The sequence below is a fragment of the Phodopus roborovskii genome, unplaced genomic scaffold (assembly GCF_943737965.1).
Source record: "Phodopus roborovskii unplaced genomic scaffold, PHOROB, whole genome shotgun sequence".
NCBI classification, from domain to species: Eukaryota; Metazoa; Chordata; class Mammalia; order Rodentia; family Cricetidae; genus Phodopus; species Phodopus roborovskii.
In genome coordinates this window covers 11,324,359-11,352,059 of record NW_026125278.1, presented here as the reverse complement: position 1 = coordinate 11,352,059, position 27,701 = coordinate 11,324,359, and the positions used below count along the sequence as shown (strand labels likewise).

At 42.3% G+C, this 27,701-nt stretch overlaps 1 protein-coding gene across 2 annotated transcripts; it reads left to right on the top strand.

The window, feature by feature from the left end:
- Dnajb4 (DnaJ heat shock protein family (Hsp40) member B4) lies at positions 1-27,368 on the top strand. Of its 2 annotated transcripts, XM_051195459.1 has the most exons (4): positions 1-104; positions 17,350-17,591; positions 23,593-24,161; positions 26,128-27,368. In XM_051195459.1, the coding sequence occupies exons 2-4, from the start codon at positions 17,381-17,383 to the stop codon at positions 26,359-26,361; spliced, it is 1,014 nt and encodes a 337-aa protein (XP_051051416.1). In that variant the 5' UTR covers positions 1-104; positions 17,350-17,380; the 3' UTR covers positions 26,362-27,368. The 2 variants fall into 2 exon arrangements, with proteins under 2 accessions (XP_051051416.1, XP_051051409.1); XM_051195452.1 differs by lacking the exon at positions 1-104 and having other exon boundaries at positions 17,196-17,591.
- Positions 27,369-27,701: the final 333 nt, after the last annotated feature.

The following is a 27,701-nucleotide window of genomic DNA, read 5'->3' as shown; positions in this document are numbered from 1 at the left end:
ATCATCCCCCCCCCGGGTGTGAAAAAGTCGAAGCAGTTGGCTGAAGAGAAAATTTCAGCCGTATTTTAAAGAAAGCTTGACCAGCACATGGCATTTATTCATCGGTAATTATCCTTTATTTCGTTTAATTAGATTTGTACCAACCAGATGTTCTGAGCAGAGTAGTTCAGAGCATTACTGACTGCCCTCGAACTTAATCGATATTCTAAATATTGAAAGACCTTCGTTACTGATTTTTAAGAACATCATGTGCACTGGAAATGTGGGTGTTCTAGAATGAAACACGTTGGAACCAGTGTAGACTGAGATCTCTTAATCCTAGTGCTGTTGAGATTTTGAACGGGATTGATTCCTTCCTGTATGTATACTTTGGATGCTACAATAAACACCATTGCCCGCCTGTATTTGCCCTTACTGTCAACCACATCCCTCCCATGCACTGCAAACTGTGACAGCTGAAAATATCTTCAGACATTGAGCTTAACACCTGGAAAGGCAAAATTGCAGCCCCCTGGGAGCCATTGGTTTCTTTGATTCCTGTCCCTGCCTTTTTTCTGTGGCCACCAGGAAGACCTTATTGACCGTATTGCCAGTGCATGTTCTAAGGTCCCTTACTTTTACCAATGCTGCTTCCAGCCCTGGCCCAAGTCACCATCACTGTACCCCGACCGCAAGCTGACACGCGAGTTTTGCCCCTTCCTGCTTATTTTTGTGACTCACTTTTTTTAAAAAAAGTAAGGAATTTGTTAAGATCACTGGCTGCTCTTCCAGAGGGCCATATGGCAGCTCTCTCTCTCTCTCTCTCTCTCTCTCTCTCTCTCTCTCTCACACACACACACACACACACACACACACACACACACAAAATAACCCCCGCCCCCAGGAACCAATGTCCTCTTGTAACATCAGTGAGACAGGCACACACGGTCTCATATAGACAAAACACTTGATAAAAATAAATATATATATATAAATTTTATATTTATATATAAATATAAAATAAATATAAATGTAAAAATAATCTCCGAAAATTAGGAAAGGATTCAAAAGAAACGTTCCCAGTGTAGAGGAATATCATCAGAGAACAAAACTCTGCCTGCCTCCTTGAAGCTGGGTACCTATTCTTCCTGACTGCATTACAACCCATCCATCATTCCTTGCACCGATATATTTCCAATTACACTGTGAATCCTTTCCCCTAGAAAGTTTCTCTCCATCTCTTCCTCTCCTCCCTCCAGCTCTTTGTCTACTCCACTATCCAGGATTTTCTGGTCTCACTCTTTTTGCCTTTTCAAAACTGCTGGATGCTCTGTAGCCTTGAACATGCATGCTGTGACCGTCTCATTCAGGCCTCACCACAGATGCCCCCTTGGACCACTCTGATGGCTCCTCCCATGCCATTCTGCAGCCACTGACTTATTGCCATGATTTATAGCATGGATCTGTGTTCTTTACTTTCTTGTTTCCCTTAAATTAGAATGTAAACTGGAGAGCAATGACTGCGTCTCCAACATTATCAATTCCTAGCACTATGTGTACAGTGTAGCTATTAGTTGAGTAAATAAATGTTGAAAAACCAAAACAATATTTTAGTTCATTTTTTGATCTTGGGCTGTAATGTATGTGTCTTAGATTTTTCATCTACATATTGATCAAAACCTGCCTTGCCATCCTCGGAAGAGGCATTTCTGAACTCTTCAGGAATCATAAAGTACTGTACAAATATGCTAGCTCGGGCTGGAGAGATGGCTCATCCGTTAAAGGCTAGGCTCACAACCAAAAATATAAAATATGCTAGCTCATCTGGTATTGTCAAGATCAGGAAGGAATTCCAGGGATCAGTGAACACTTTAAATAGCTGTGTTCAAACTGTTGTGGTGAAAGTCAGCATCCATAATGCTCTTGCTGCATTAGTCTGAAGAGGAATTCAGATCCCCAGAACGACATAAGAAGTTAGGTGTGGCTACTTCACAGGCCCCCAATTGCATACATGGGGGGTGGCAGAGACAGGCTCACAAGCCTAGCCCTAGATGCTTGTCTGAAGAGGTAGAGCACAATACCAGACATCTTGTGACCTCTGCACGTGTACATTTATACATATGTGCATGTTTGCAAAAGTTTAAAGGAAGAAAAGTTGGCATAAATACAACTTTGGAACAGTGTCTGAAACTGTAGCTGTTTGCCATTTGAGATATGGTCTTACTATGTTAGGTAGCTGTCAGGATTTCGATATGTAGACCAGGCTAGCCGGAACTCAAGGGAGTTCATCCTGTGAACGCTGCTACTTTAATTACCTGTCCCTTTAGTTCTGATCCACTTCTGAGATTAAGCTGCCTAATTCATGAATCACTATCTGCCTAAATAAATTGAAGTTTTAAAGTGCCAACGAGCTTTTCTTCTAATCATGTTGTAGATCAAAAGGAGGGCCTCTATGCAAGCAGATACTATTATCACTGATAAGGTGCCAAAGTTTATAGTCTATCAGAACTTTTACCAGCTTTGTAATTTAAGGTACTGTATTAGGTTTTTTCTTTATTGCAGAAATATTTTAATGCAATCATAGTACAATTATAAAGTCCCATTCCTAATACATTGAGTATGTATGTTCAAAATATTAATAAAATATATTCCTTTGTGACATTTTCATGTGTATTTTGATCATATTGCTTGGTGTTGTAGATATTCAACATCTCGTATTTGAATATTTGGTTCTTAAAGATGAGTTCTAGCTATACTTGTTAAGGAGGCAGCATGTATACTATGACTTTTTATCTGAACTTAATAAAACATTTTCTTTTTAAAATGCCATAATGTTTCTAGAAGTTAGGCCATATAAGAGAAGATATTGAAATGCTTATAAAACTTTAATTTTTAAAAAGGCCTACTGTCCCAAAGGTTCATGCCTTAATGTTTAGGTAACTACGAATTCATATATTCAACGTGTAGAACTGAAATCACCTTGCTTTTGTAGTCAGGACCTCTATTTTTTACTTCATGACATTCCCTCCGGAAACGGAAGATCTTAGCCAGAGAAACCCTTAAGTAGAGATGGGTGGGTATGAGATTTAAGACTCACTTTGGATAGTGTTTGTTTGTTTGCTTTTTTGTTTTGTTTTGTTTTTTGGGAGGGGTGAGTTGGGTTTTTTTTTTTTTTTTTTTCAAGACAGGGTTTTTCTGTGTAGCTTTGGAGCCTGTCGCTCTGTAGACCAGGGTGACCTCGAACTCAAAGAGATCCGCCTGCCTCCTGAGTGCTGAGATTAAAGGTGTGCGCCACCACCGCCCGGCCTAACAGTTTGTTTTTAGTAGGATTTTATTTCTCTGATGACATTCCCATTTCTGTTTCTAGCTATGATCATTCTGGATTTTGCCTTCTGATTCCCTTATATCGTTTTATGTTAATAGATGATCTCATTTCATTTTGAAAATGTATTTAAAGAGACATGTATTTGAGAGGAAAATGGAATTAAAACTTTTTACCAAAGCATCTGAAGTTACTGTTTTCCTGTGATTTATAAATTACACCATTTTGTCTAGTTGTAGCAACTAGGGATATAAATACTTTCCTTCAGAATAAGGTGGTAGTCTTTATTTTTATTTTTTCTTTTTAAGACAGGAGCTTGTATAGTCCAGGCTGACCTTGAAGTTGGGATTGTAGGATTGACATCTAGTAGGTACTCAGTAATCCTTAATTTATTCAATCCCGCAAAAGAGCTGGGCATTGTGCTAGAGTCAGGGCATGCAGATAAACAGTAAAATGCCACCTTCAGGAAGACATTCTTAGTCCGGAATGTCAGTGAAATCTCCAGTGACTCTGTCGATTCTCCGGTTCCTTTTGTACAGTTATTTCCACCAGTCCGAGTAGTAGGAGTCTGTAGTTCAGTAGACAGTGGATTGAAAGATTGGAGCAGGAAAAGCCTAATGGTCACACAGGCCATCCATTTAGCATACAATTGCCTCCTAGAGTATGTTAGGTAACTTCGTGACTGCTCATGGTCATCTCGGTTCCTAGGCTCTGTTTTCAACCCTGAGTAAAGAAAGCTCAGTCCCGGCCAGGTCACAAGTGGGGATTTCCTGTCAGGTCAGATAGCACTGAGTGCCGCTGACCTTGCGGGTCCCTAACTTTTTACATGCTGATGCTCTGGTTCTCTGCTTGCGGTCCTGTTCTCTGGAGTACGGACCTTCTGTTTCAGTCAGCTGGGGGTTGTAAACAGAACCATGTATGTAATGAACTTGACTTTCCCTTCTCACCCTTGTTGAGCCCAGAAACCAGCATCCCATACCCTTCCTAACCTGCACATTTAGCTGGTTGGAAAATGTGCAGAATCTATTTAAAATTTCCCATTTGCTTGTTCATACGCATCTTACTTTAGTATAGTTAACTATTTGTGTTCATTCAGCAAGAGTTAGACAGCGTGTTAAGCAAAGGTCTTGTTCTGATAGAGAAAGCAGGAGGGGCTGGGGGGGAGAGGATCCCTCTGGGAGATCCCAGCCTAGTGGAAAAGGCATACATGTATACAGTAACACGTGAGAGCTGATTTCTGGTGACTGGGGATTAGGAGCCTACCCTCAGTCAGGGTCCACAGCAGCACAACCCTCAGAGGCTGGACTCAGAGCAGAAATTAAGCTGTGTGGAGGGTTTCTGGGTAAAGGATGACACCCTACTTTATATATAACAATGTCAGAGGCAGCCATCCCATTTGGTACAGGGTTTCTAATATTGCTGTTGCTTGGGATTTTTTTTTTTTTTTTAAAAGCTGGTCATAGGTCATTGGAACTGACACATCATTATACATTTAAGCCTCATTTCTTGCCAATTCTGTATTTATGAATCTGCCTCCTTCACAAAATTTATTTTTATTCCCAGATCAATACTCAAGATGATTTGGGGTCATTTGAAGATGCACGTATACAGAGTAACGATGTGAACCTTATAAACCAGCTAAAGCTGAACCAATAGGGCTTTACATTCTTTTAAAAATTTATTTACTTAGTTTGTGTGTGTGTGTGTGTGTGTGTGTGTGTGTGTGTGTGTATACACATGTGTGCATGTCTGTTAAAATGGGGTCCTTCCCTCTCTTACTCTACCCTTTCTTTTTTTCTTTTTCTGTTTTGAGCTGGGCCCTTTTACTGAATCTGGAGCTTGCTGTTGATGCTAGGCTAGCTGGCTAGTGACACATAGGATCTTCCTGTCTCTGCTCCCAGGGCACAGGGATTAAAGATGCACACAGCCCTGCAGCCTTCATGTGAGTGCTGGGGATCTGAGCTCAGGCCCTTACGCTCGCTCGCACAGGTCTTGAGCCAACTGTCTAAGCTAAGGTCTTTCTCATTCTTATTTGATCTCTAAGTACCAGGCTATGATATACCTATGGAGAAACTGTGTTAGTAAGTTCATTCTGGCACGACTTGTACTGCTACTGGCCATGAGTGAATGTCAATAAATCAACAATGTAAAATAGGGATTTTTAAGTAGGAATACATACAAAAGAGGTTATGTGTTGAGGTGGTTGATGAAAATATGACCAGAGGCTAGCAGGACCCTGTATTTCCCTTAGGGATAGTGACTCGGAATTTGCTGACAGCAGTGTTAAAGAAAGTCAGTTTGATTTGGAGGGAATCTAGTCATTCATGTTCAGGGTTGATGAGTTAGATTAAAAAAAAAAACAGTTTGACTATGAAACAGTCCTTCTCAGCCTTTTATAACACCACCTTTTGAGAACAGCTCTTCTTACACCCCAAATATTCCTCTACATATTATATATCCCCTCTGACAGGCATGTCCAGGCTGGGGGTTTGTGATATGAAGTATATTTGTAAAGAGTTTTGCAAAATTGAGGGCTGTTTGTTTGTTTTTGTTTAGTATTTTTAGAAAGACTGCCCTGCCCCTTCATGAGAAATAACATGTATGTAGTGGGAGTCAGCAAACATGTTCCCATTAATGGCCAGTCAGGCGTTACCATCCATCTAGCCCTGGCTTTAACTGCTCAATCTTATCACTGCCAAGTTAAAGCTGGGGCAGTGCCTCTGTAGTGGAAGCCTTGTGGGTGTGGGCCAGTGACCACCTTCTGCACTGTCGACACAGCAACCCAGTGCAGTCTCACAAGTGTCCAGATAACCACAAGACTGTATGTTCATGACTTGTTACGTTCATTCGTGTGTGTGGGTCATGGCATGGACATTGGGGGTCAGGGAGCACTTCTGTGGGAGTACTGTTCTGTGAGTTCCATCTTGACTCCTCCTTACTACTTCCTCTTTCCTCCTTGTCTCCTAGTCCCTCCTATCTTCCTTTCCTATTGGCCAACAGTGCTTTATTTATTAACCAGTATAAGAAACATATTTACAGAATGACATCTCCCATCACTACGTAATTTATGTTTCAATTATTTTTGAGATCTTAATTTTTTAAGTCTGTGCCTTCTTTAGGCAAAAACCAAAAACAGAAGTTTGAGCTCGTTGTACTTGGAATTGTACTTGGAATTAAGCCATCAGTTATCCAATTTTATAGTAGTTGGTGAATACTGTAGCATGGGTTTGCTTATTTTAATGCATATCTATGGTATAGTGTCCCCAGCAAGAACGACGCGGCACACAGGATCCTTCTGCAGTAAAGCTTTAATGCATCTTGAGAGGGAGAGCATAAGCTTACAGAGCGGAGACCCCAAACATCCAAAACCCAACCCTTATATAGGTTTACAACCTTCGCCTGGGACGTGTCACCTCCTGATTGGCTGCAGCCCATCGGCCCATATGACGCCACGGGAGAGGCAGAGGCCAAGGGAGGGAAAATCACCCTGTACCTACACACTGACTTGTTTACTCTCAATGCCAGCCGGATGCAGGCGCCATCTTGTGATGGAGAATGCCGGGACGGCTCCCTACAGTATAGATATGAACACTTTGTTTTGGAATGGATTTTCATTTATTGATAAAGTTTAAGGTCAATTTTGTGATATGTATATTTCTCCTTTTGTTTATATTGTGTTTATTTAGAAATGTAATGTATAATTCAGTACAGATTATAGATAGTACCTATGGTAGTCAGATATTATAGTTAAGTTAGTTAGGATTTCTAGATATACAGACATGTATTTGAGATGGATAGGCATTCTTCAAACCTTTCAAAGACCTACAGAATATGGCATTTAAAATGGTTTAGGGTTTTTCTTGACAGTGAGACATAACTGCTCCTGGCAACACCACCTGTGTCAGAAAGGAAGATGGATATCGAAGAAACTCGTTATGGAGTTTACTTCCAATATGGCAAGACTAACCATTTGGACAAGGTACTGCTCTTGTCTGGACTGTTTGACTTTATGCTGTATAAACTGGACATGCAGGACCCACAGGAAAGTGACTGCTGATTCAAGATGGACATTGCTACAGAGTTCCTGTTTCATGGAAGAGTCTGCCAGACAGTCTGCAGGACACAGAGAAAAGTGACTGACAAACTGCCAATACAAGTAGACAGTTTAAAGTTTCCTGCTTTGCTGAAGAGTCTGCCAGACACACTATGGCCTATGGGCTGAAGATGGAAGATTACAAAAGAACTTCAGGTGACCAGGCAGTGAGTTGTCTCTGTCATTTCTAGAGTTTATATACTATCCTTCTGTGGTCTTTGATGGAGTTGAAGACAGATAGTTATGGTTATAGTTTTCCTTAGTTAAGCTTAAAGATAAGATACATATAGGACTTTAGACTCACAAAGATAGAATAGATGATGGAATATTTTCTTAAATCTTGCTAAATGTTAATGGACTAAATATTGTTAACTGTGATTCTTTTTTGATAACCGTTGTGTGATATATTTTACTATGTTAAGGTTAAAACCCTTCTTTTTATTTAGACAGAAAAGAGGAGATGATGGGAGATGTCATTCTGTAAATATGTTTCTCATACTGGTTAATGAATAAAGCACTGTTGGCCAATAGGAAAGGAAGATAGGAGGGACTAGGAGACAAGGAGGAAAGAGGAAGGAGTAAGGAGGGGTCAACATGGAGAGTCTGGGGAGATGAGACGCTGGCCCCTTTGCCCAGTAAGAAGACCACGTGGAAATACATAGAAATGGGTTAATACTTAAGACAGAGCTAGCCGATAAGAAACTAGTACCTGGCCAACAGAATTATATCAAATACGGAGCCTCTGTGTATTAATTGGGGCTGGCGTGGCGGCAGGACCAGACCAGGCGGCGGGCGGAAAAACCCTATATCCAAATGCTCTCTTGTGGTAGCTAGCTGTCAAGAAATCTTTGAGTTGTGGTTCAGTCTCCTTAGTAGCATCAGCCTGCATGGATGTAATGTGGTTTGTAGTAAAGTTTGGTACTGATTTGAATTAAAGTATTTTACAGCTGTAAATACATAGCCAGCTAAACATCCTACTGTGCATCCAGTTGGTCAGGGTTGGCCAAGAGCCCTCCCTGTATTCCCTTGGGGCAGCCTATCTCCTCCACTCTCCTCTCCTCATCCTAACCATTCCTGTCCCTGTACCAGTTGTCTTAGAAGCTACAGCTCTCTCTCTCTCGCTCTCTCTCTCTCTCTCTTCCCCTCTCTCTCTTACCCCCTTCCCCCTTGCCCAGTACTGACTGAAAGTGTCCTACCACGGAGCTAATCCCCAACCCCTGAGAGTTTGTAAATACAGAAATACAGCCATCGCCTCCACCGTAAAAAACAAGGGACTGGTGTTGTTTTAACCCTTTATTCTTTTTTAAACAGATGATAAGGAACTTCCTTGGAGGAAAAAAAATGGATGCTTTATGTAGTCAACCTAGGAGAATTTGTATGTATTATTTGATGTATTATTTATGATTTATTAAAGATTGCTTGAGGATTCAGAAAGCAAAGTCAGCCTCAAACTGTAGAGATCAGGCAGTGGTGGCTCACACCTCTGATCCCAGGACTCAGGAGACAGGCAGATGGAGCTCTCTGAGTTCAAGGCCACCCTGGCCTACAGAAGAGGGAAGGGTAACAGAGCTTTTGATCCCAGCACTTGGGATCACACACCTATAATCCCAGCACTAGGGAGGTGGAGACAGGAGTGATATGCTGGGTGGAGAGAGGAAAATGAGGAGAGGAACTGAGAGCTTTTGCCTCTGAGGATTCAGGCAGACAGGATTGCCATTTCAGCCTGGTAGAGGTAAGTATCTGTCTCTGGTTTTTATTAATCGTGCTACGTGTGTGTGAGAGGATGTGTGTATGAGATGATTTCAGTTCATAGGCTGAGTCTGCAAACAGGCAGAGATGCTGCGCAAGTGTGGATACACAGATTCAAAGCTGTAGGTCCCCCAAAGGGTGTGAAGTGTCTTGTTGACAATTTGTATGTAGATTACTTGTCACAGTGATCTTTTAACATACAGTGTTATAAGCAAGCACATATGTGTATCAAGACACATTTAAAATAGTCTGGAAATCCTACAGTTTCTTTTGGCCACCTAAGTTGGTGTAAAAACAAAACTGTGTGTGTGTGTGTGTTTGTGTATGTGTGTGTGTGTGTGTTCTCACTTTCTGCCTTACTTTTTAAAAACAGTATCTCACTGAACCTGGAGCTAGGAGCTAACTGTTTAAGCTAGGCTAGCTGGCTAGCTGGCAGTCCTCTACGGGGTCCATGCGTGAGTGTTGGGGATCTGCACAGCACCTTACCCACTGAGCCCCACCCTCACCCCAGGAACACTTTATAATGTAGATCACAAGATGCTAGAAAAGTATACTAGCTCCCTTTTTGTTTTGGTAACATCTTATAAAAAGGAGTAATAAAGAAGGGCTAATTGTTACTTGGAAATTGTATTAGGAAACATTTAAATGTCACAGTTGGAATAAATTCTGTACTCCTCCAAAAGAAAAATTTACTCCTGTTCAAGAAACTTCTGAAGCAGGAAGTATTTCTGATTAGTGCTCCCCAATAATTAGTAGGTTTTGTTTGTGTCTCTGCATAATCCTGGCTGTCCTGGAACTCACTATTTAGACCAAGCTCGCCTTAAACTCAGAGTTCTGCCCACCTCCCATCCTGAGTGCAGGGATTAAAGGTGTGCGCCACCACTCCTGACTAGCATTTAGTAACAATTTTATTCTTATTTTTTTTTAAAAAGGCTTCTTTATTATTTTTTTTCTCATTTTACATACCCATCCCAGATCCTTCTCCCTCCCATCCTCCTATGCCCCCCCCCATCCCATCCCCTACCCACTCTACAACAGGGAAGGTGAGGACTTCTAGGAGGGATCATCAAAATCTGTCTAAGGGAGTGTCCTTCCATGGGGAACATGCTCCCAAAGCCCTTTCATGCCAGGAATACATCCTGGTTCCACTGTCAAAGGTCCCTTAGACTGCCCAGGTCTTCTAACTGAGACCCATGTTCAGGGGGTTTGGGTTGGTCCAATGCTGGTTTCCCAGCTATCAGTCTGGATCCATGAGCTCCTCCTTGTTCAGGTCAGCTGTCTCTGTGGGTTTCTGTAGCATGGTCTTGCTCCCTTTTCTTATCACTCCTCCCTTTCTGCAACTGGATTCCAGGAGTTCTGTTCAGTGTTTAGCTGTGAGTGTCTGCTTCTGTTTCCATCAGCTGCAGGATGGCATATAAGGTAGCCATCAATCTCATTATCAGGGAAGGGCATTTAAAGTACCCTCTCCCCTGTTGCTCAGATTGTTAGTTGGGGTCATCCTTGTAGGTCTCTGGACATTTCTCTAGTGTCAGTTTTCTCTAATCCTATAATGGCTTCCTCTATTATGGTATCTTTTTTGCTCTCGTCTATTCATCCCCTGACTCAATCTTCCTGGTCTCTCATGGTCTCCTCTTCCCTCCTCTCCTCCCCTTCTCATTCTCCTAGCTCCATCTCCACTCACTGCCCCTCCCAATATGCTCAGATCTTGTCCCTTCCCCCTTCTGTGAGGGACCTTGTATGAATCTCTTAGTTCCTCCTTGTATCCTAGTTCCTCTGGTGGTGTGAATTATAGGCTGGTGATCCTTTGCTCTATGTCTAAAATCCATATATGAGTGAGTACATACCATGTTCCTCTCTTTGTGACTGTGTTACCTCATTCAGGATGGTTTCTTCAAGTTCCATCCATTTGCCTGTGAATTTCAAGATTCCATTGTGGTCATGTCTACCCTCCCCCCCCCCCCCAGCTGAGTAGTACTCTAGTGTGTAGTTAGTTATCGCTGGTGTAGGGGGTGGAATGGAACTCAGGGCTTCTGGAAGATGGAAGCTCTCTCCAGCTCTGTAGTAATACCCTTAGAGAGCAGGGATGTGCAGTCGTCAAAGTAACAGTCTGGCCACTCCTCACTCCTGTGTGGCTACCTGGCCAGCCTTTCTCTGTAGACTAACCTTGTGATCTTTTGTCTGGACTTTCTGTCCCTGATCCGATGTTACACACTCTTCTTCCCTCTCTCTCTTTCAGAATTTAGCAGAATTTGACGTCATCACTCACATTCTCTTTCCTACTCCTCTTCCAAACGATTGCGCCGTGGGACTTGCCATGCTAAGACAGACTGTACGGGAGCAGCATCTCTCACCAGCCATTACATTTACTCTGAAGCTGTTTCCATACCAATCAGCCAGCCCAAAAGGAGTGTAACAGTATCTGCACAGAAATCCATGTCCATGCACTGTCTCATTCCTGTAACGATGTGTTTTTGTTGTGTATGGGAATCTGTGGGGAGTTATGTGAAAAGTGAGCACACCTGTCTGTAGATCCCAGAGACATCAGGTCCCCTGGTGTGCTGGGAATTATTGAAGTAAGCCCTCACCGTGAAGTCATCTCTCCAGCCCCGATTTTCCCATTCTTAAATCACTTTAATGAGGCAGAAAATGTTAGCCGTTTTGTAAATGAGGGGCTCAAGACAGAACAGTACATGGCTTTTCTAGAAGTCATATTGGAAACTAAGTGGCAAAGCTAAGTATATACAACCAACTCCTTTCCAAGGTTTTTTTTTTTTTTTTTTTGAAAAATTTAAATTTTATTTCAAAATTAAATTTTGAAAAATTTAAATATTTTGCTTTTGTTGTTTTTCAAGACAGGGTTTCTCTTCATAACAGCCCTGACTGTCCTGGAACTTGATTTGTAGACCAGGGTGGCCTTGAACTCCCAGAGACCTGCTCACTTCTACCTACCATGTGCTGGAGTTAAAAGACATGTGCCACCACATCCAGCTTAATTTTTATTTCCATGAACATGAATGCTTTGCATGAATGTATGTATGAGCAATACACACAGAGGTCAGAAGGTGTTGGATCCCCTGGTCCTGGAGTGACAAGTGGTTGTGAGCTATCATGTGGGTACTGGAAGTGGAATCTGGGTCCTCTGAAAGAGTAGCATGTGCTCTTAACCATGGAGCCATCTCTAGACCCTCACTTCAAATTGTATGCTCCTTGTTACATTGTAGCTATCTTATAACCCATATAATAATTCAGTATTTTATTTATTTTTTATTTTTTTGGGTTTTTTGAGACACAGTCTCCCTGTGGCTTTGGAGCCTGTCCTGAAACTAGCTCTGCAGACCAGGCTGGCCTAGAACTCACAGAGATCCACTTGCCTCTGCCTCCCTAGTGCTGGGACTTAAAGGCATGCACCACTACCGCCTGGCTAATTTAGTATTTTTAAAAAATTTGTGTGCATGAGTATTTTGCCACATGCATGTCTAGTGCCTGTGCAAGTCAGAGGAAGGCATGGACCCCCTGGAACTGGAGATGTGAGCCACCATGTTGGGTCCTCTGAAACAGCAAATCCTCTTAACCACTGAGCCATTTCTCCAGCCCCAACTGAGCAGTGTTTATTTGGTGATTAATTGGATTGTTCACTTGTTTTGTACTATACTTTACTGAATTTATCTGTCAACTGTAGACTGGAAAGTATGTTTATATTTGCGTAGGGAGTAGAGGATGGAAAAAATGAGAACCAAATATAGTTCTTCTTAGCAGAATTGCACTTGTCTTCTCGACACGGGTGATCTCGTTGTGTGAATGTCACTGTGTTAACACAAATTAAACGGTTGTGATTCGCTAGGAAGTAGAACCTGATGCAGTTGCGCCCTGTGACTCGGTCTGTTGACTGAAGCACCCTTGCTCTATGACACTTGAAGGACAGAAAGAAAGAAAGAGGTCAGGAAGCGTTGCCGAGCAAGATGCTGTCTTTGTAAAAGTGTCACAATCAGCCTGGACCCTTGAAAAAGGACCACGCCCGGTCTTGCTCCCTTAGTTGAAAGTGCTAGCCTGTCTCAGGACAGTCTTGTGCTATCAGGAGAGCCTGTACTGGATGGAGTGTGACCCTTGCCACAGTGTCTTAATGACATTGTGCCCGCTGACACTCACCTGTTTATTCTGTACGGTTTGTCTTTGCCAGGGGAATATGCACTGCATGGCAGCAATGGTGGCTCTGGGAACAATGTGGAGCAGATATGAGTGTTTGAAGTATTTACTAAGCCACTCATATCTTATGGGAAATGTAGACTTTGGTAGCAATCATTCTTTTGGTTTTTGTTTTTTTAAGACAAGGTTTTTCTTGTCTAATAGCTGTAGCTGTCCTGGAACTCACTTTGTAGACCAGGCTGCGTCATACTCACTGGAGTTAAAGGTGTGCTCTACCATTGCTGGGCCAATCCTTTCTCTTTTCCCCTCCAGGTCCTGGGAATTAAACCTAAGAGCAACCACCTTTTAAAAAGAACCATGGAGTACCTGCCAAACTCTATAAACAGTGTTCATTTAGATGATGGCTGTCATTGAGTCCATATTACTGCAATAACTCCAAGAAAAACATTTGTAGATAGGGTTAGAGGGGGGATTTCTAGAACAGTTTAATTATTTTGTTGTAGGTGGGTGGTCTTACTGTGTAGCCAAAGTTGGCTTCTACTCTCTACTGAGAAACGGTTTAATGTTAAGTAAATAGGGTAATGTCTTAATGTTACTTGCTTTAAGTTTCCGCCTTCTGCCTTATAACCTAAATGAGGTAAGGTCTGGAGAATGGACCCTTAATAGTAGAGTGCTTGCCTAGCCTGCACAGGGCTCTGGGTTCATCCCCTGCAAAACACACACATACAGTGAATCTCTTTAAATTTTTTTCCAGCCAGGCTAGGTGGTGCTTGCCTTACATCCCGGTACTCGGGAGGCAGAGGCAGGTGGATCAGTATGAGTTAAGGCCAGCCTGGTCTACAGAGGGAGTTCTAGGACAGCTGGGTCTGCCACTCAGAGAACCCCTGTCTTGAAAAACCAAACACGGGGAAAAAAATTAAAATAGTTTTCTTTAAAATAAAGCTGAAGTTGTTGGTATTGTAGCCATTATGGAAGTCTGAAGCCTTTCCATAAAGTTGAAAATTTGGAGTGAGTCTGAGCCCAAACTTTACAGCTCTCTTACCGTTTACAGGCTTTTAAGGACAGTATAACACGCGAAAGTAAGATCATCATTATTAGATGGCAAGTAGTTTTATTTTATGAAGAATGTAGCTAGCCCCCAGCATGGGTGAAATGTGTTCTTTCCTTATGCTGACATTGGCACAGTGCCTGTTTATTGCAGTATTGCTATCACAGCTGCTGGGAGCCATGGCTCGGGCCTGCCTGTGATCCCAGCCTTCAGGAGGGATGTGAGTTCAGAGGGGAGCCCTGTTCAAAGAAACAAACTTTCAAAAGAAACCGTAGCTCGTTACACCACAGTTAAGAAAGGCTCTATGAAAACTTCTCTCACGTAAATACCAGACGTGTGCACACGAATAGCAAAGACATCAGAGAACATACAAAAGTATTTTCTGAACTGCCATTATGTAGTTGCTGTTATCAGGAAGGCATGGAATAGTTCCTCTGTAAGGAAGGAATGGACTCAGGTATAAAAGTCTGAAAAGGAGCCTTGGCTTGCCGCATGACAGCATGCGTTGTCTGATTCCCCGCAGGGTCGGTCTGGCAGCTACTGGTTCAGGTAGATTAATGAGTGCCGAGATGTTGGTTTGGGGCTGTGAGTGCTACTTCTGTGTACAAATACTTTTTCTGTAGTTATTAGCGCACAATCACCCCAAGCAACGGGGCCTGATTAGAAGGCAGAGTTCAGTGACCCTTCCCTTCCACATGCCATTGCGCACAAGAACTTGGTTGCTGTTAACTTTGATAAAATAATCACATTTAAGCTTTTTGATAGACTTGGAAAATAAGGCCATGCTTTTCTGCATAGTGAGATTCCTGGTGTGAGATATCCTCACTGCTTTTAATAAAACAACGAGAAGTGTAGCTTCATGTCATCTTACCAGGAAACAGTTAAATAAGAACCTTGAATGTAAGCTCTACTTTACACTTGGACAAAAATATATGAGCCTTTCATTTCAAGGGGAAAAGCATGCCAATTACCAGTTGTAGTTTCTCTTCTTTTGATATTCTCTCCCATAGCCACACACATGCACACACGCACACACGCACACACGCACACGCACACACCCCGGTATCAGGAAGCGGGTATTTATAATATTTGGTGTGTGCATTTTGATATTCTCCCCCATAGCCACACACACACACACACACACACACACACACATGCACGCACACACACACACACACACACACACATGCACGCACACGCACACACCCCGGTATCAGGAAGCGGGTATTTATAATATCTGGTGTGTGCATTTTCAATACAGCAGTCTCATGGTGACTTGATACTAACCCTCCCAGACTCTCTGGATTTGAAAAGTCTTTTGAATTGATACTTGTTGATAGACTAAAAACCACGAGCTAGCTCACTAAGTTCTGGCTGTGGGAGGCCAGGTGTGACAGGTTCCCAGCAGCAAGGTGTGTGGGAGGACTTGGAGAGCACCAAAGTCATTATGGCTGCGCAGCAAAGGGAAGCCTTCTGGAGTGCCGAGTCATCAATGTTAGCCAGCAGAGGGGCCGTTCTGTTGCCATCAGTTTCCAGCATATTCTTAGCATGCATGTCCATTTCCTTTTCCTGTTAGTGACCCCAACCTCCATCCCCACCCCCAGCCCAAGTTTCCAGGCACTGAGGGGTTTTAAATGCAGTGTGAAGATGAACTCAGTGCATTTCTTTGGACACTGTCTAGTAATCCATCTTTTCAGTATCACGAATAGTGTGGCTGCAGAATAGCTCAGTGGAAGGCTTGCCTAGGAACTATATTCAAGGCTTTGAGCTTCAGCACTCACCAAGAAATGGGAACATTCCGAGAAAAGATTGAAAAACCATGTAAGAGATAAAAGATGAGCTATATACATTCAAAGTATTCTCATACTTATTTAAGACACATCACAGGAGAAAGCATCACATGACACATGAATGTAAATCGATTTAAACTTTGCTGATTAAAAACTACAGCAACAGCAACTTTTTTTTTTTTTGAAAGAAATATACTGATAGTAACAGGGAATACTAAAAAAAAAAAAAAAGGGGGGGGGAGAGGAGAATTTCCCCCCTTGTTTTCAAAAAAATCTTTGTCACTAAGTACATATTTAAAATGAGGGGAATGTGTTTTTAAAGTAGCTGCCACCTTGCAGCCTCTGTCAGTAGCATGCCCAAGGTTTCAGTTGATCCAGGGTGAGATTTACTGTGAATGGAGCAGGTTGATATGGGAGCCTCCCCCTAACCCTCCTGCATTAGGAAGACACAGGCAGTGAGCTTTTACAAATAATTATTAAATATTACCAAAAGCTAGTTAAAATTGCTCTCCAGTCATTTATGTGAAAATGCTGCCTTTCAATTTTATTATAGCCTTTTTACCATGTGACATTCCATATAGTGACCCCTCACCTTTCGGATTGATAGACCCCTTGAATTGTGAAAATGACCCAGATTGTTTGAAGACTTTAAATGTAGACACCTCATAGTGTAGTTCTGCTGTTTTACAGCTAGATAACTTGACATTGGAAACCTACTGTAAATCCAGGGCTTTTCTATCTGTGTAATTACTTTAAGATGGGTACCTAATGACTGTAATTATTTCTGTTGCCCTTGTTACCTCTAATGGAGTAAATACATCTGTGGTTAAGGCATTCTGTGCTGAAATACTGGTTTGCTAAATCCACAGTTAATAAAATGGTAGAGCCACAGGAAAGGGAATAGTTAATCGTGGAGGAGGAGGGACACAGCCCAGTACTTTGCCTAGAGGCCGCTGGGAAAGTGACGTCCTGTAGCATTTGCTGTTCTAGAAAGTACAGAGACACGTAGTGAGAATGGGAGGGTCTAGGAGGAGGCCGTCTCGGTGTGGGGTGTATTTATCTGTGAGTGAGCTTCTGGGGAGGAATTAAATAGAGACGCTGCCTGCTGCCTCCAGACAGCTGAGCCGAGTCGCTGATTGCTTTAACTTTTAAGACATTCAGCTTGCCTGATTTTCTCAGAACCATTGTATTGCTAAGACTGGAGACCCTGTTTTCTTTTACAAAGGGAAATCTAAGTTCATTTCAAGGCATCCGAAATGGGGAAAGACTATTATTCCATTTTGGGAATTGAAAAAGGCGCTACAGATGAAGATATTAAAAAGGCTTACCGAAAACAAGCCCTCAGATTCCATCCGGACAAGAACAAATCCCCGCAAGCAGAGGAGAAATTTAAAGAGGTCGCAGAAGCCTATGAAGTACTGAGTGATCCCAAAAAGAGAGAGATATATGACCAGTTTGGGGAAGAAGGTAAGCTGCACATTTCTGTTCCTTTACCCTGAATCTTACCCTTTTCTCTCTCAACCTTCTGGTTATCGTTGAATTAGATGGTCAGGCATACCTGAAATGAAAAGGGAAATAACCGATTAAAATCAAGGTTAATTCCTGATTATTTGAGTGAGCTATGAATGAAGTGTTCATGTTTGTCTTTTTTTTTGAATAATACTGTGTTATACATAGTCTACTTTTAGACTTACAGTTTTAGCATCTTATATTTAAAAAGAAATCTTAATTGAATTCCTGAGCTGAGGAATGAATTGTTTAAAAGTCTTATGCAACCTGTGTGTGTGTTTAGTGGATTTTTTTCCCCCAAATTAATAGAGTCATCAGTCATCTAAATTCTTAAGATTGGCAGTTCAGATTCTGGGTCATTTATATTTTACTCAGAGAAACGAGTAGTTTTTTTTTTTTTTTTTTAAACCCTTTTAGAGCAAAGGGTAGTTGAGACGGAGGGAGACAGAGTCGTGCGTCTTAGATGCAGAAGTCACAGGCATTTAGCGTCTAGTTGTTGTTGGCAATCTGCCTAGAGGAGAGAGAATTTCCCTGATGTCATAAAATACCAGACCAAGTTTATTAGCTTAATTGTAAACAGTATTTGAATGCCAGGCAACAAAGATCTCATAGGGTTTTTTTTTTGCTTGTTTGTTTTGTTTTGTTTTTGTTTTTGTTTTGTTTTTTTTTTCTTACCTAAAATGGCCACCTAGTTAGAGCAATGACTGGTTTTCCTTTAGTTAACTATCCTCCCAGAAATTTCCCTCTCTGTGGGAAGGGAAAGCGTGGCAGCCTCCCGTTTCCCTCAGCCATCCTTTTCCCCTTGCCGTCCTTCTGAGACTAGACCTTAGCCAGCTCAGGGAATGGGGGACCTTTGAGGGTCTCCTCTTAAGTCACCGTGGACCCCAGCCTCCACGAAACGTGAACACGAAGTAGGACCTTTACATTGTCAGTGAGCAGCAGCTACAACTGCTCTAACTCATGTGAGTGTGGGGCTTCAAAATGTAAAACTGGGACTAACACACTCTTTCATTACTTTTCCCCAATGTCTTCCAAGTCGCCGTGGCTATGGGAAGTTTTGTTTTCCCTCTGTTTATAGCATTTAGACATCAAATTTCCCTAACTAGAAGTAAATCCTTCAAACGGAGCCACGGAGTGACCACTTGCTTTGCATTAAGCGAACTAAATTGGCAGTTCAGTGCCGCAGTGTGGAGGCTTTTTCCTCTTGCTTTATTTCGTTTTATTTTATTTTTCTTTGGTCAGAGAACCAAGAGTTAAGGTTTATGCTGCTACCGTTGGTGGTGGTCAGATGTATAGTATCAGGTTCTTACAAAGCGACTAATTGAAAAAAGGCAAGTAGTTGGACAGTCCAGCCTCTTTTGTCCCCCATGGTCACACTGGTGCTGTACTGGACTCCTCAGGAGAGAGCAGGATCTCATTCAGACATCACCAGCACTCTGGAGAATGTGGAGAAGAGGCTCTGACTTCCCATAAAAGCCCTTGTGTAAAGGCAGGCTGTGTGGTTGCTTCCGCCTTATGGACTGCCCAAGTGCGTCTCTGTTGTGACTAAGCCATTGGATTCAGGCTTGTTTAAACATGTTTGACGTTAGGGTTTTCAAGTCACCCAAATGGCACAGCTGATTCTTGAAGTACTTTTCTTGAGTATACTTTGGCATTACTTTTCTTGAGTAACACTCCCCTAATCCCCCCCACCCCCTAAGTACTCCCCCATCATTTAACTCATCATTACCAGGGACTTAAAGCTTCAGAAACTAAGTTATGACTGTGTGTGTGCCCTGAAGCTTTCTTATCCTTGGTGTCCTAAGCACAAAAAGGAGCAGGAGGCAGGACGTTGTCTTACAGCATGGCGGTGCTCAAGGTACTGTGTAGATGTCAGCTGTTTGAAAACCCAGGAGAAGGAACATCGTTGAGTTTTTAGAGTTCTTCCTTCACAGAACAGCGGTTTATTTATTTACCTTTTGGTAGAATACCACAGGGTTGTTTTAAAGCCCTTGTAGGGGCAGGAGTGTAGCTCAGAGTCAGAGCTGAGAGAGTGTGGGAGTGCTCTCAATCCTTAGCAACTTCCGCACAGAAACCGGTAGGTACCCTGTGTGAGAAGATGGGGCGATTCCTCTCTTTCCCCTTTTCTCATTGTCTGTGCTTAGTCCTGGTCCATAGGCCTCTCCGGTAGCAAGAAAACACTGAGTTGTAAAACTGTGGAAATACTAACTCCTGGGTAGCATACCCTTCCCATCCCATTATTACTCTTGGAGCTAGGAGATTAGAAATAAGGGACTGTGGCCCGAGATAATGCTAAATGTCTGTATTTAGGAATTACAAGACAAACTGACCATTAACCTTGTTTGTTCATGCTGTGAAACTCTTTTAACATTTGGAATTTACAATGGCTTTTTAAAAAGTGAATAAAACAACTGTGTCTTAAAGGCTGCGTTATCTAGTAGTTCTATTCCTGGGGATCTATAAAAGGAAAAAAAAAAAAAACAAAAACAAAATATTCTCTCATACCAAGACATGTGCCTGATTGTTCACAGCAGCCCCAGTGAGGGCCCTGCATCAGTCAGTCCAAAAGTCACATAGTTTAGCAAGTGGGTAAACAAAAGCGTGTGTCCCAGTGGGGTACTTTTTGGCAGCTGAAAGTACCTATTTAATAAAATATGTCACGACTGGAAGAGCTTTCAGAAATATGCTGGCTCAAAGAGCCCTGATAAAAAAGATTATACACATTATGTAATCCAGTTTATAGGAGATGTCTGGGAAAGACAGCTTTGTAGAGCTAGCTGAGCAGGCTGCCTGGGGCTGGAGGGAGAGGTGTAGGCTGTAAGAAGCAGAGAACACTTCAGGGTGGTGTCCTGTTCCACAGTGGATGTGGTGACACTTGTTAAACTTTGGAAGTTCATCACAGTTGACCTGCACATAGCCAGAACATTTGAGAGTAACCATGGAAGTACAGAAATGGAAGTTTAGACTGTGACATTTTCTCTGCCCTGAGGTTTTGGGCTGGGCTAAGTGGAGGTGAACACAAGTCTGTGTTCAGAAGTGAAGCTTGTTGGCCTGACCCCAGTCCCTGGGACCCGCGTGCTGGCGAGTTGTCCCCTGACTTCCGCATGCACACCATGTCAATATAGAAAAGTAAAATGGATAAATAAAAAATCCCCTCAAAGCACACCTTAGAGGGCTCTGTTTTCTAACAGCTTTGTTTTCTTCTTTCTTTACGCGGCCTGTTGATTGCCGCTTGCTAATTTTCTTCAGGCAGTTTTCTGTCTTTAAACTTAAGTATTTGGCGTATTAGCCTTCATCTAGCTTACTGATCCCCTTAATGCAGTTGTTTCCTATGCCCTAAAGATACATAGGTTTCTCGGGATCTTGTGGGTTGAGCTGTGCAGAGGCTTGTTCCATAACTCAGAAGTTTTGCTACAGACCACAGGGTTTCACACACTCCATCTCCTTGAAGTTAGAATTAGTAAACCCCACCACTTTCTCTGCAAATCCAGTGCCTCTCTAGCTTTTCTTCTGCTCATAAGTCTCTGTCAGCTAACTAATGGGAGCCATTGCTATGAGGGTGTCCCCCACGGCATTGTTTGCATATGAAGCTGGCTAGTTGAGTTAGAGCCCAGGCAGACGTGGAATGAGAGCCCCTTCCTTGACTAGGCGCTGCCTAGAAACATTTCAGAGCAGACTCCCGCGGTGGTTCTCCTATGGGAGCTGCAGGGGGTGTGATTAAGGTCCGCTTTCTGGTTGATGACACACTTATGACAGTGGAGTGTTCAGCAGAAGACAGCAAGAAGTCCGAGTCATAGCCCAGGAGCATTGTGGTAGGTTTTCTCTTGTTAAAGTACTTCATTCTGTATCTGACCCACATAGTTGACCGCTCTATGTCTAGGAAAATCTCAAGGCTGAATTTTTGTTGGCTCTGATGAGTAAGTCACTTCAGGCTGTGTGTAAATTTTCTCACAGACTATAGTACTGACTGAATTACCATTTTTGGGAGCAAGGGAAGAGGTTTCAGGGAAAAGCCAAACCTATGATGTAATACTGAAAATGTTATTTTTCCTTTTCTGTTATGTGTCTTTTAGAGAGCTAAGGGTAGGTGAGCTCATTTACCCAACTGGTAAGTTCCCATACTTTATGAAATCTACCGGAAAAGGGATACGGTTTGTTGAAGTTAAGTCCTCATTTAGTTACCTTGTTGTGACTTTGAGTTCTGTACTTATTCTATCATATATAAAAGTCTGTCATTAACTTTTTCACATTTAGCATTATAAGTGTATTAACAAAATTTATAAAAGGTAGACTGAATGAGCTACATGTGGCATTGCACTTCTACAAGCAAAATCCCAGCTACTGTGTAGATTTACCATTCATATTCCCTCTCTATCCCCAACGCGCGCGCGTGTGTGTGTGTGTGTGTGCGTGTGTGTGACTGTGTGGATGTGTGGGAGTGTGTGTGTGTGCGTGAGCGTGTGGGTGAGTGTGTGTGTGTATGTGTGGGAGTGTGTGTGTGTACGTGAGTGTGTGGATGTGTGGACGTATATGTGTGTGTGTGTGTGGGAGTGTGCCCGTGTGTGTCCTTTAATAATGGAAGCAGACTATAAAGTAAGATATTAAGGTATGAGTTTACAGACATTAAATCCCATGTTATTTTGCTTTGTCTTCTTTGGGCCCATCCTCAGAACACCTTCTTTAGTTTCACCTAGAAGGACTGTAAGAGCTAGCTGATTTTCTCCATTCAGTAGACTGGCGTGCCTATCATTTTCAACCCCATATTCATGAGCAAAACTTAGTAACATATTTTCCCTGCCCTCAGATTACTCAGTCTGGGATATAAGACTCTCCCAGTTTAAACCAGGTTCCGTAGTGCTGTACTCTGTGGTCAGGAACCCCTCTAAGGCCCCTCAGAGTCTTTGCCAGGATTGGCCTCCTAAAGCGTCACTTACTGTTTTGTGGGTCTTAGTTGAATCTTCCTTTTGGATGTGGTAGGAAATGCTGTGTCAAGTATATATATAAAATAGTTGTCAGCCACATGTTATTTTGTCGGACATTTGGCCAAAAGGTCACAGTACTGCTGTCAGACAGAGATAACAAGCCCAGCTTCCATGCTAAAAAGACCCGAGGCTCTTGATTTCAGTCCTGGTTTTACAGGCTTTGACTCAGGATGCAATAAGGTAGCCCTGAGAAGTCTTGCTATCTAAGATGATAATTATCTAATGTTCACAAGAGCGTTTCCCATACTGTTGTCTTTACTAGGACTTTCCCCCCTGCTGCTAAGAAATAGCTCTATTTAGTTCTTAAGCAGTAGAAGTCCTGGCTGGGGGCTGGAGAGCTGGCTGAGCAGTGAGGGCCTGGCTGTCCTCTCGGAGGACCTGGGCTCATTCCCCGGCACCCATGGCAGGTGGCTCACAACCTCTGTCTGTAACTCTAGCTGCAGGGATTTGATGCCTCTGGCCCTCATGGGCACCTCCAGTCATGTGCACATACCCACATGCACACACACGCCTGCACATAATTAAAATAATAAAAATCTTAAAAAAACCAAAAGAAATGAACTAAAGCTACGTAGTATGAATATGCTATTACTTATTGATTACATTAATTAGTTATCATGGCACTGAAGGGTTTAGATTCTTTGTGGATTATTAAATTTCTTTCAATAGACATCCTTAAAACTCTTAAATTTGTAATACTTCAGTATTCTGGGACAGTAGCTATTGATGTAAGGGATCCTCAGCTTCAGCTTCCTTTTATTTTTCCTATTTGTTATGAAACAAAGATTCAGAGAGAAATTATTATTAAAGCTAAAAATTTGCAGGACTGATTTGAAAGCTGTGTAACTGTTCTGTTTAATTGTAATGCTGTTTCCAACCATAGGTGATAAGTCAAATGTCATTAGCAATACAACTAGCAAATGGTCAACTGTCTGGAGTTACAACCCTTTTCCTAATGATGCTCGCCTCTCCCCCAGGGTTGAAAGGAGGAGCAGGGGGCACTGATGGACAAGGAGGCACCTTCAGGTACACCTTTCACGGAGACCCTCATGCCACATTTGCAGCCTTTTTTGGAGGTTCCAACCCCTTTGAAATTTTCTTTGGAAGACGGATGGGTGGAGGCCGAGATTCTGAAGAGATGGAAATAGACGGTGATCCCTTTAGTGCCTTTGGATTCAGCATGAACGGATATCCAAGAGACAGGAATTCTGTGGGACCGTCCCGTCTCAAACAAGACCCTCCCGTTATTCACGAACTTAGAGTATCACTTGAAGAAATATATAGTGGCTGTACCAAACGGATGAAGATTTCTCGAAAAAAGTTAAACCCTGATGGAAGGAGTTACAGATCTGAGGACAAAATTCTCACCATCGAGATTAAAAAAGGGTGGAAAGAAGGCACCAAAATTACTTTTCCAAGGGAAGGTGACGAAACACCAAATAGTATCCCAGCAGACATTGTTTTTATTATTAAAGACAAAGAACACCCCAAATTTAAAAGAGATGGATCAAATATAGTTTATACTGCTAAGATCAGTTTACGGGAGGTAAGTTAGTAGGACTGTGGTTCTAAGACCAAAGAGAAGTGTGCGCTGACTACTGATGGGAGCTGTCTGGCTCCTCAGTACCCTGCCTGGTTTATTCCTCATAACAGTTCTCTAGGAAGTGCTACTATTGCATCTTATGGATGACACCATAGTTGCTAAATTTAATCACTGATGTTAGTAATTGAAACACCAGTTTTAAGTACAAACTTGATTAGCTACTTCATGGCCCAGTGGTGGGTTAGCTCTACTCTGGTTTTAGGTTATGGCTGGTAAGATCTGCATTAGAAATTCTACCTCTTTAATCCATTTACACCAGTGTTTCTCAGCCTTCCAGATAGGTTATTGCAGCCCTTTGGTACAGTTCCTCATGTTGTAGTAACTCCCGACCATTAAACTACTTTTGCTGCTACTTTCTAACTGTAATTTTGATACTGTTATGAGTCATGACATAAATGTCAGTGAAAAGGCCTCCCAGCCACTCCCATGAGACGTTGTGACCCACAGGCTGAGAACCACTGGCTTACACAGTTCTGAAATGATTAGTTTGGAGAAGATTTCTATAACAAGTATTAAAGCAAGTATTGAACATCATGTATAATGCCATCGCTTTGTTACAGCCCTCCAGTCCTTACTTGAACTACTTCTCAAATTCAAGTGTGACCCATGACATGGTGTCATGTCCCTGTTTAAGTCTTAAATAGCTCAGTACATTCCTACCATATGTTTCATACTTGCTTAAAAGGTAGAAGTCTGGCTTCTACGCCCAAATATCATTTTCTTGCCCTGGATTTGATGTTACTACTCTGTACGGTTTATGTGTCAGAGCTACACTCTGATCACTCAGCGTTCATTTTGTTCCAGTGCCTGCTGCTAGCAAGCCTTGTTTAGTTTAGGTCCTTGGTAGTCCCAGTCAATAAGGAGATGTGTGCCCTTCCCGTCATGAGAGGCCTCTCCATACCTCTCTGTCCATGCTCTACTGTGTGCCCTTCCCGTCATGAGAGGCCTCTCCATACCTCTCTGTCCATGCTCTACTGTGTGCCCTTCCCGTCATGAGAGGCCTCTCCATACCTCTCTGTCCATGCTCTACTGTGTGTCCTTCCCGTCATGAGAGGCCTCTCCATACCTCTCTGTCCATGCTCTACTGTGTGTCCTTCCCGTCATGAGAGGCCTCTCCATACCTCTCTGTCCATGTTCTACTGTGTGTCCTTCCCGTCATGAGAGGCCTCTCCATACCTCTCTGTCCATGCTCTACTGTGTGTCCTTCCCGTCATGAGAGGCCTCTCCATACCTCTCTGCCCATGCTCTACTGTGTGTCCTTCCCGTCATGAGAGGCCTCTCCATACCTCTCTGTCCATGTTCTACTGTGTGTCCTTCCCGTCATGAGAGGCCTCTCCATACCTCTCTGTCCATGCTCTACTGTGTGTCCTTCCCGTCATGAGAGGCCTCTCCATACCTCTCTGCCCATGCTCTACTGTGTTGAAGTTACTAAATCCATGCGCATATTTCAGAGTTCCATGTGCATTTCTGGAGGGAAGGTCTTACTCATGGTCCCTCAGTAGTTCAGCAGGGCTATATGGCATCTAGTAAACACTCCAAGACAACTGCTTCTAGAAGAGTAGGTCTTGCTCCTGTTTTGTTCAGTTCTAAGTTCTTCCTTTTCTCTGATTCAGATCCCTGCCCCTTGAATATCGACAGCTTCAAACTGTTCACTTTCTGAGGCACTGTGAAAGATACCTACCCTCTGCTTCTCTTTTCTTCCTTCTTCTTCTCCTCCCCCCCTTCTCTGTCTCTGGTAACATCTGATTATGAAGCATTTTCTAGAACAGGAAGATTTTATAATTATTGTAACCCTTTTGTAAGTTAAAACGTCACCTTCAGGGTGTGTTACCCTTCACCACCCAGCACGATCTTATATTTTCCAGTTTGGAAGCTTTTCTTTAACTTTATTTTATGTGGTCCACTTTAGGCATTGTGTGGCTGCTCAATTAATGTTCCAACGATGGATGGAAGAAACATACCTATGTCAATCAGTGATATTGTGAAACCTGGGATGAGGAGGAGAATTATTGGATATGGGCTGCCATTTCCAAAGAACCCTGACCAACGCGGTGACCTGCTAATAGAGTTTGACGTCTCCTTCCCAGATGCCATATCTTCATCATCCAAAGAGATCCTTAGGAAGCATCTCCCTGCCTCATAGAATGAGAAGAACCTTGCTACCCATATTTTGATAAGACACTCAAAATATGAGAGGAATGGCATTGGACGGATGTGAATTCTGTATAAAGATATGTAAACTCTTCTGAGGGTTCATTAAATTGCATGGATAGAGACGGGTCAAATAGACAAAGTGGATTTTTACAGTAGAAATGAAGAAAGTAAAACCACTCACTGTATTGTATTTCATTTCTCCCAAATCAGAAACTTTTAGTATTTCATTTGTTAGTGAAAGTTGGTTTTGTGGTCAGTAGATATACTTCTAGTAAAGTACTAGGTCATCCAAGTACTTTATCGCGTGTGTCTTTAAGTGATCCATGTGATAGACTCTCTTAGTAGAAATTAAAATTCTTACCTGTACATGTGATACTCGGAGGAGAGTAACAGCCAGGGTCACATGGAAACGTGGTCCAGGTCACCTTCAGAAGTGCTCTTTTGAGCTGTACCAGGAAAAGAAGGCACTGATGTATATGCTTCACCGTTGTGACTTCTCAAGTGTGCTGTTGCATTTCTCAAGAGCATGGTTGTGGTGTCCTTAAAGCAGCCCTCCTCATACAAAGAAAAGGAATGACATCCCAACAGCCCACATTACTGATGCTTTAGCAGCAGAGCATTTCAAATGGCCACCTGTACCTTTACGCAAGTTTGACTATATATCTTAAACTGAATACGATAGGCTCATCTTGTTGTTCATTAGGTTAAGATAATGTGTTTAATACTATTTGTTTTTAGAGAACATGCTGTTACCTGGCATTAATTTTCCATTTACAATCATCTATCCTCATAACATGCTGTATGTACCTTACATAATTTCCCTAAGAACCCTGAGCTGCCACTATGATGTTAAACCAAATAGGGACAGGGTAGACACTACAGCTGCTCATGGGTCATGTCACTACTAGTTGTTACGCCTATAAATATTTTACCTATTCATGTATATAGATTGTTTCCTAGGTGTTTTAATTTTTTAAATATATTTGCATTTAAAATGATTCTGTCTTCTGTTTTATGTCTTTCAACAGTGATGTTATGAGATAGGTTTCTTTTTTTGTAAAAACAACTCTCGAATGATACATATTCACACATAAATATACCTGGTTTCCTGGGCCCTATAACCCTTTTGGTAGAGTGTGAAGTTATTTAGATGTAAGTTATAGAAGGCATATATCTTGATACCTTGTGGCTTTATTGAAATAGATTTCTCACAACATAAAATTCATACTAACCCTAAGCATTCTCTTGGCGCTAGTGCCTGAATTCGGAGGCTCCTGCACACCACGTACCCCTCTCTGAGCAGGGGACGATGTCCCACCTCTTCATTCC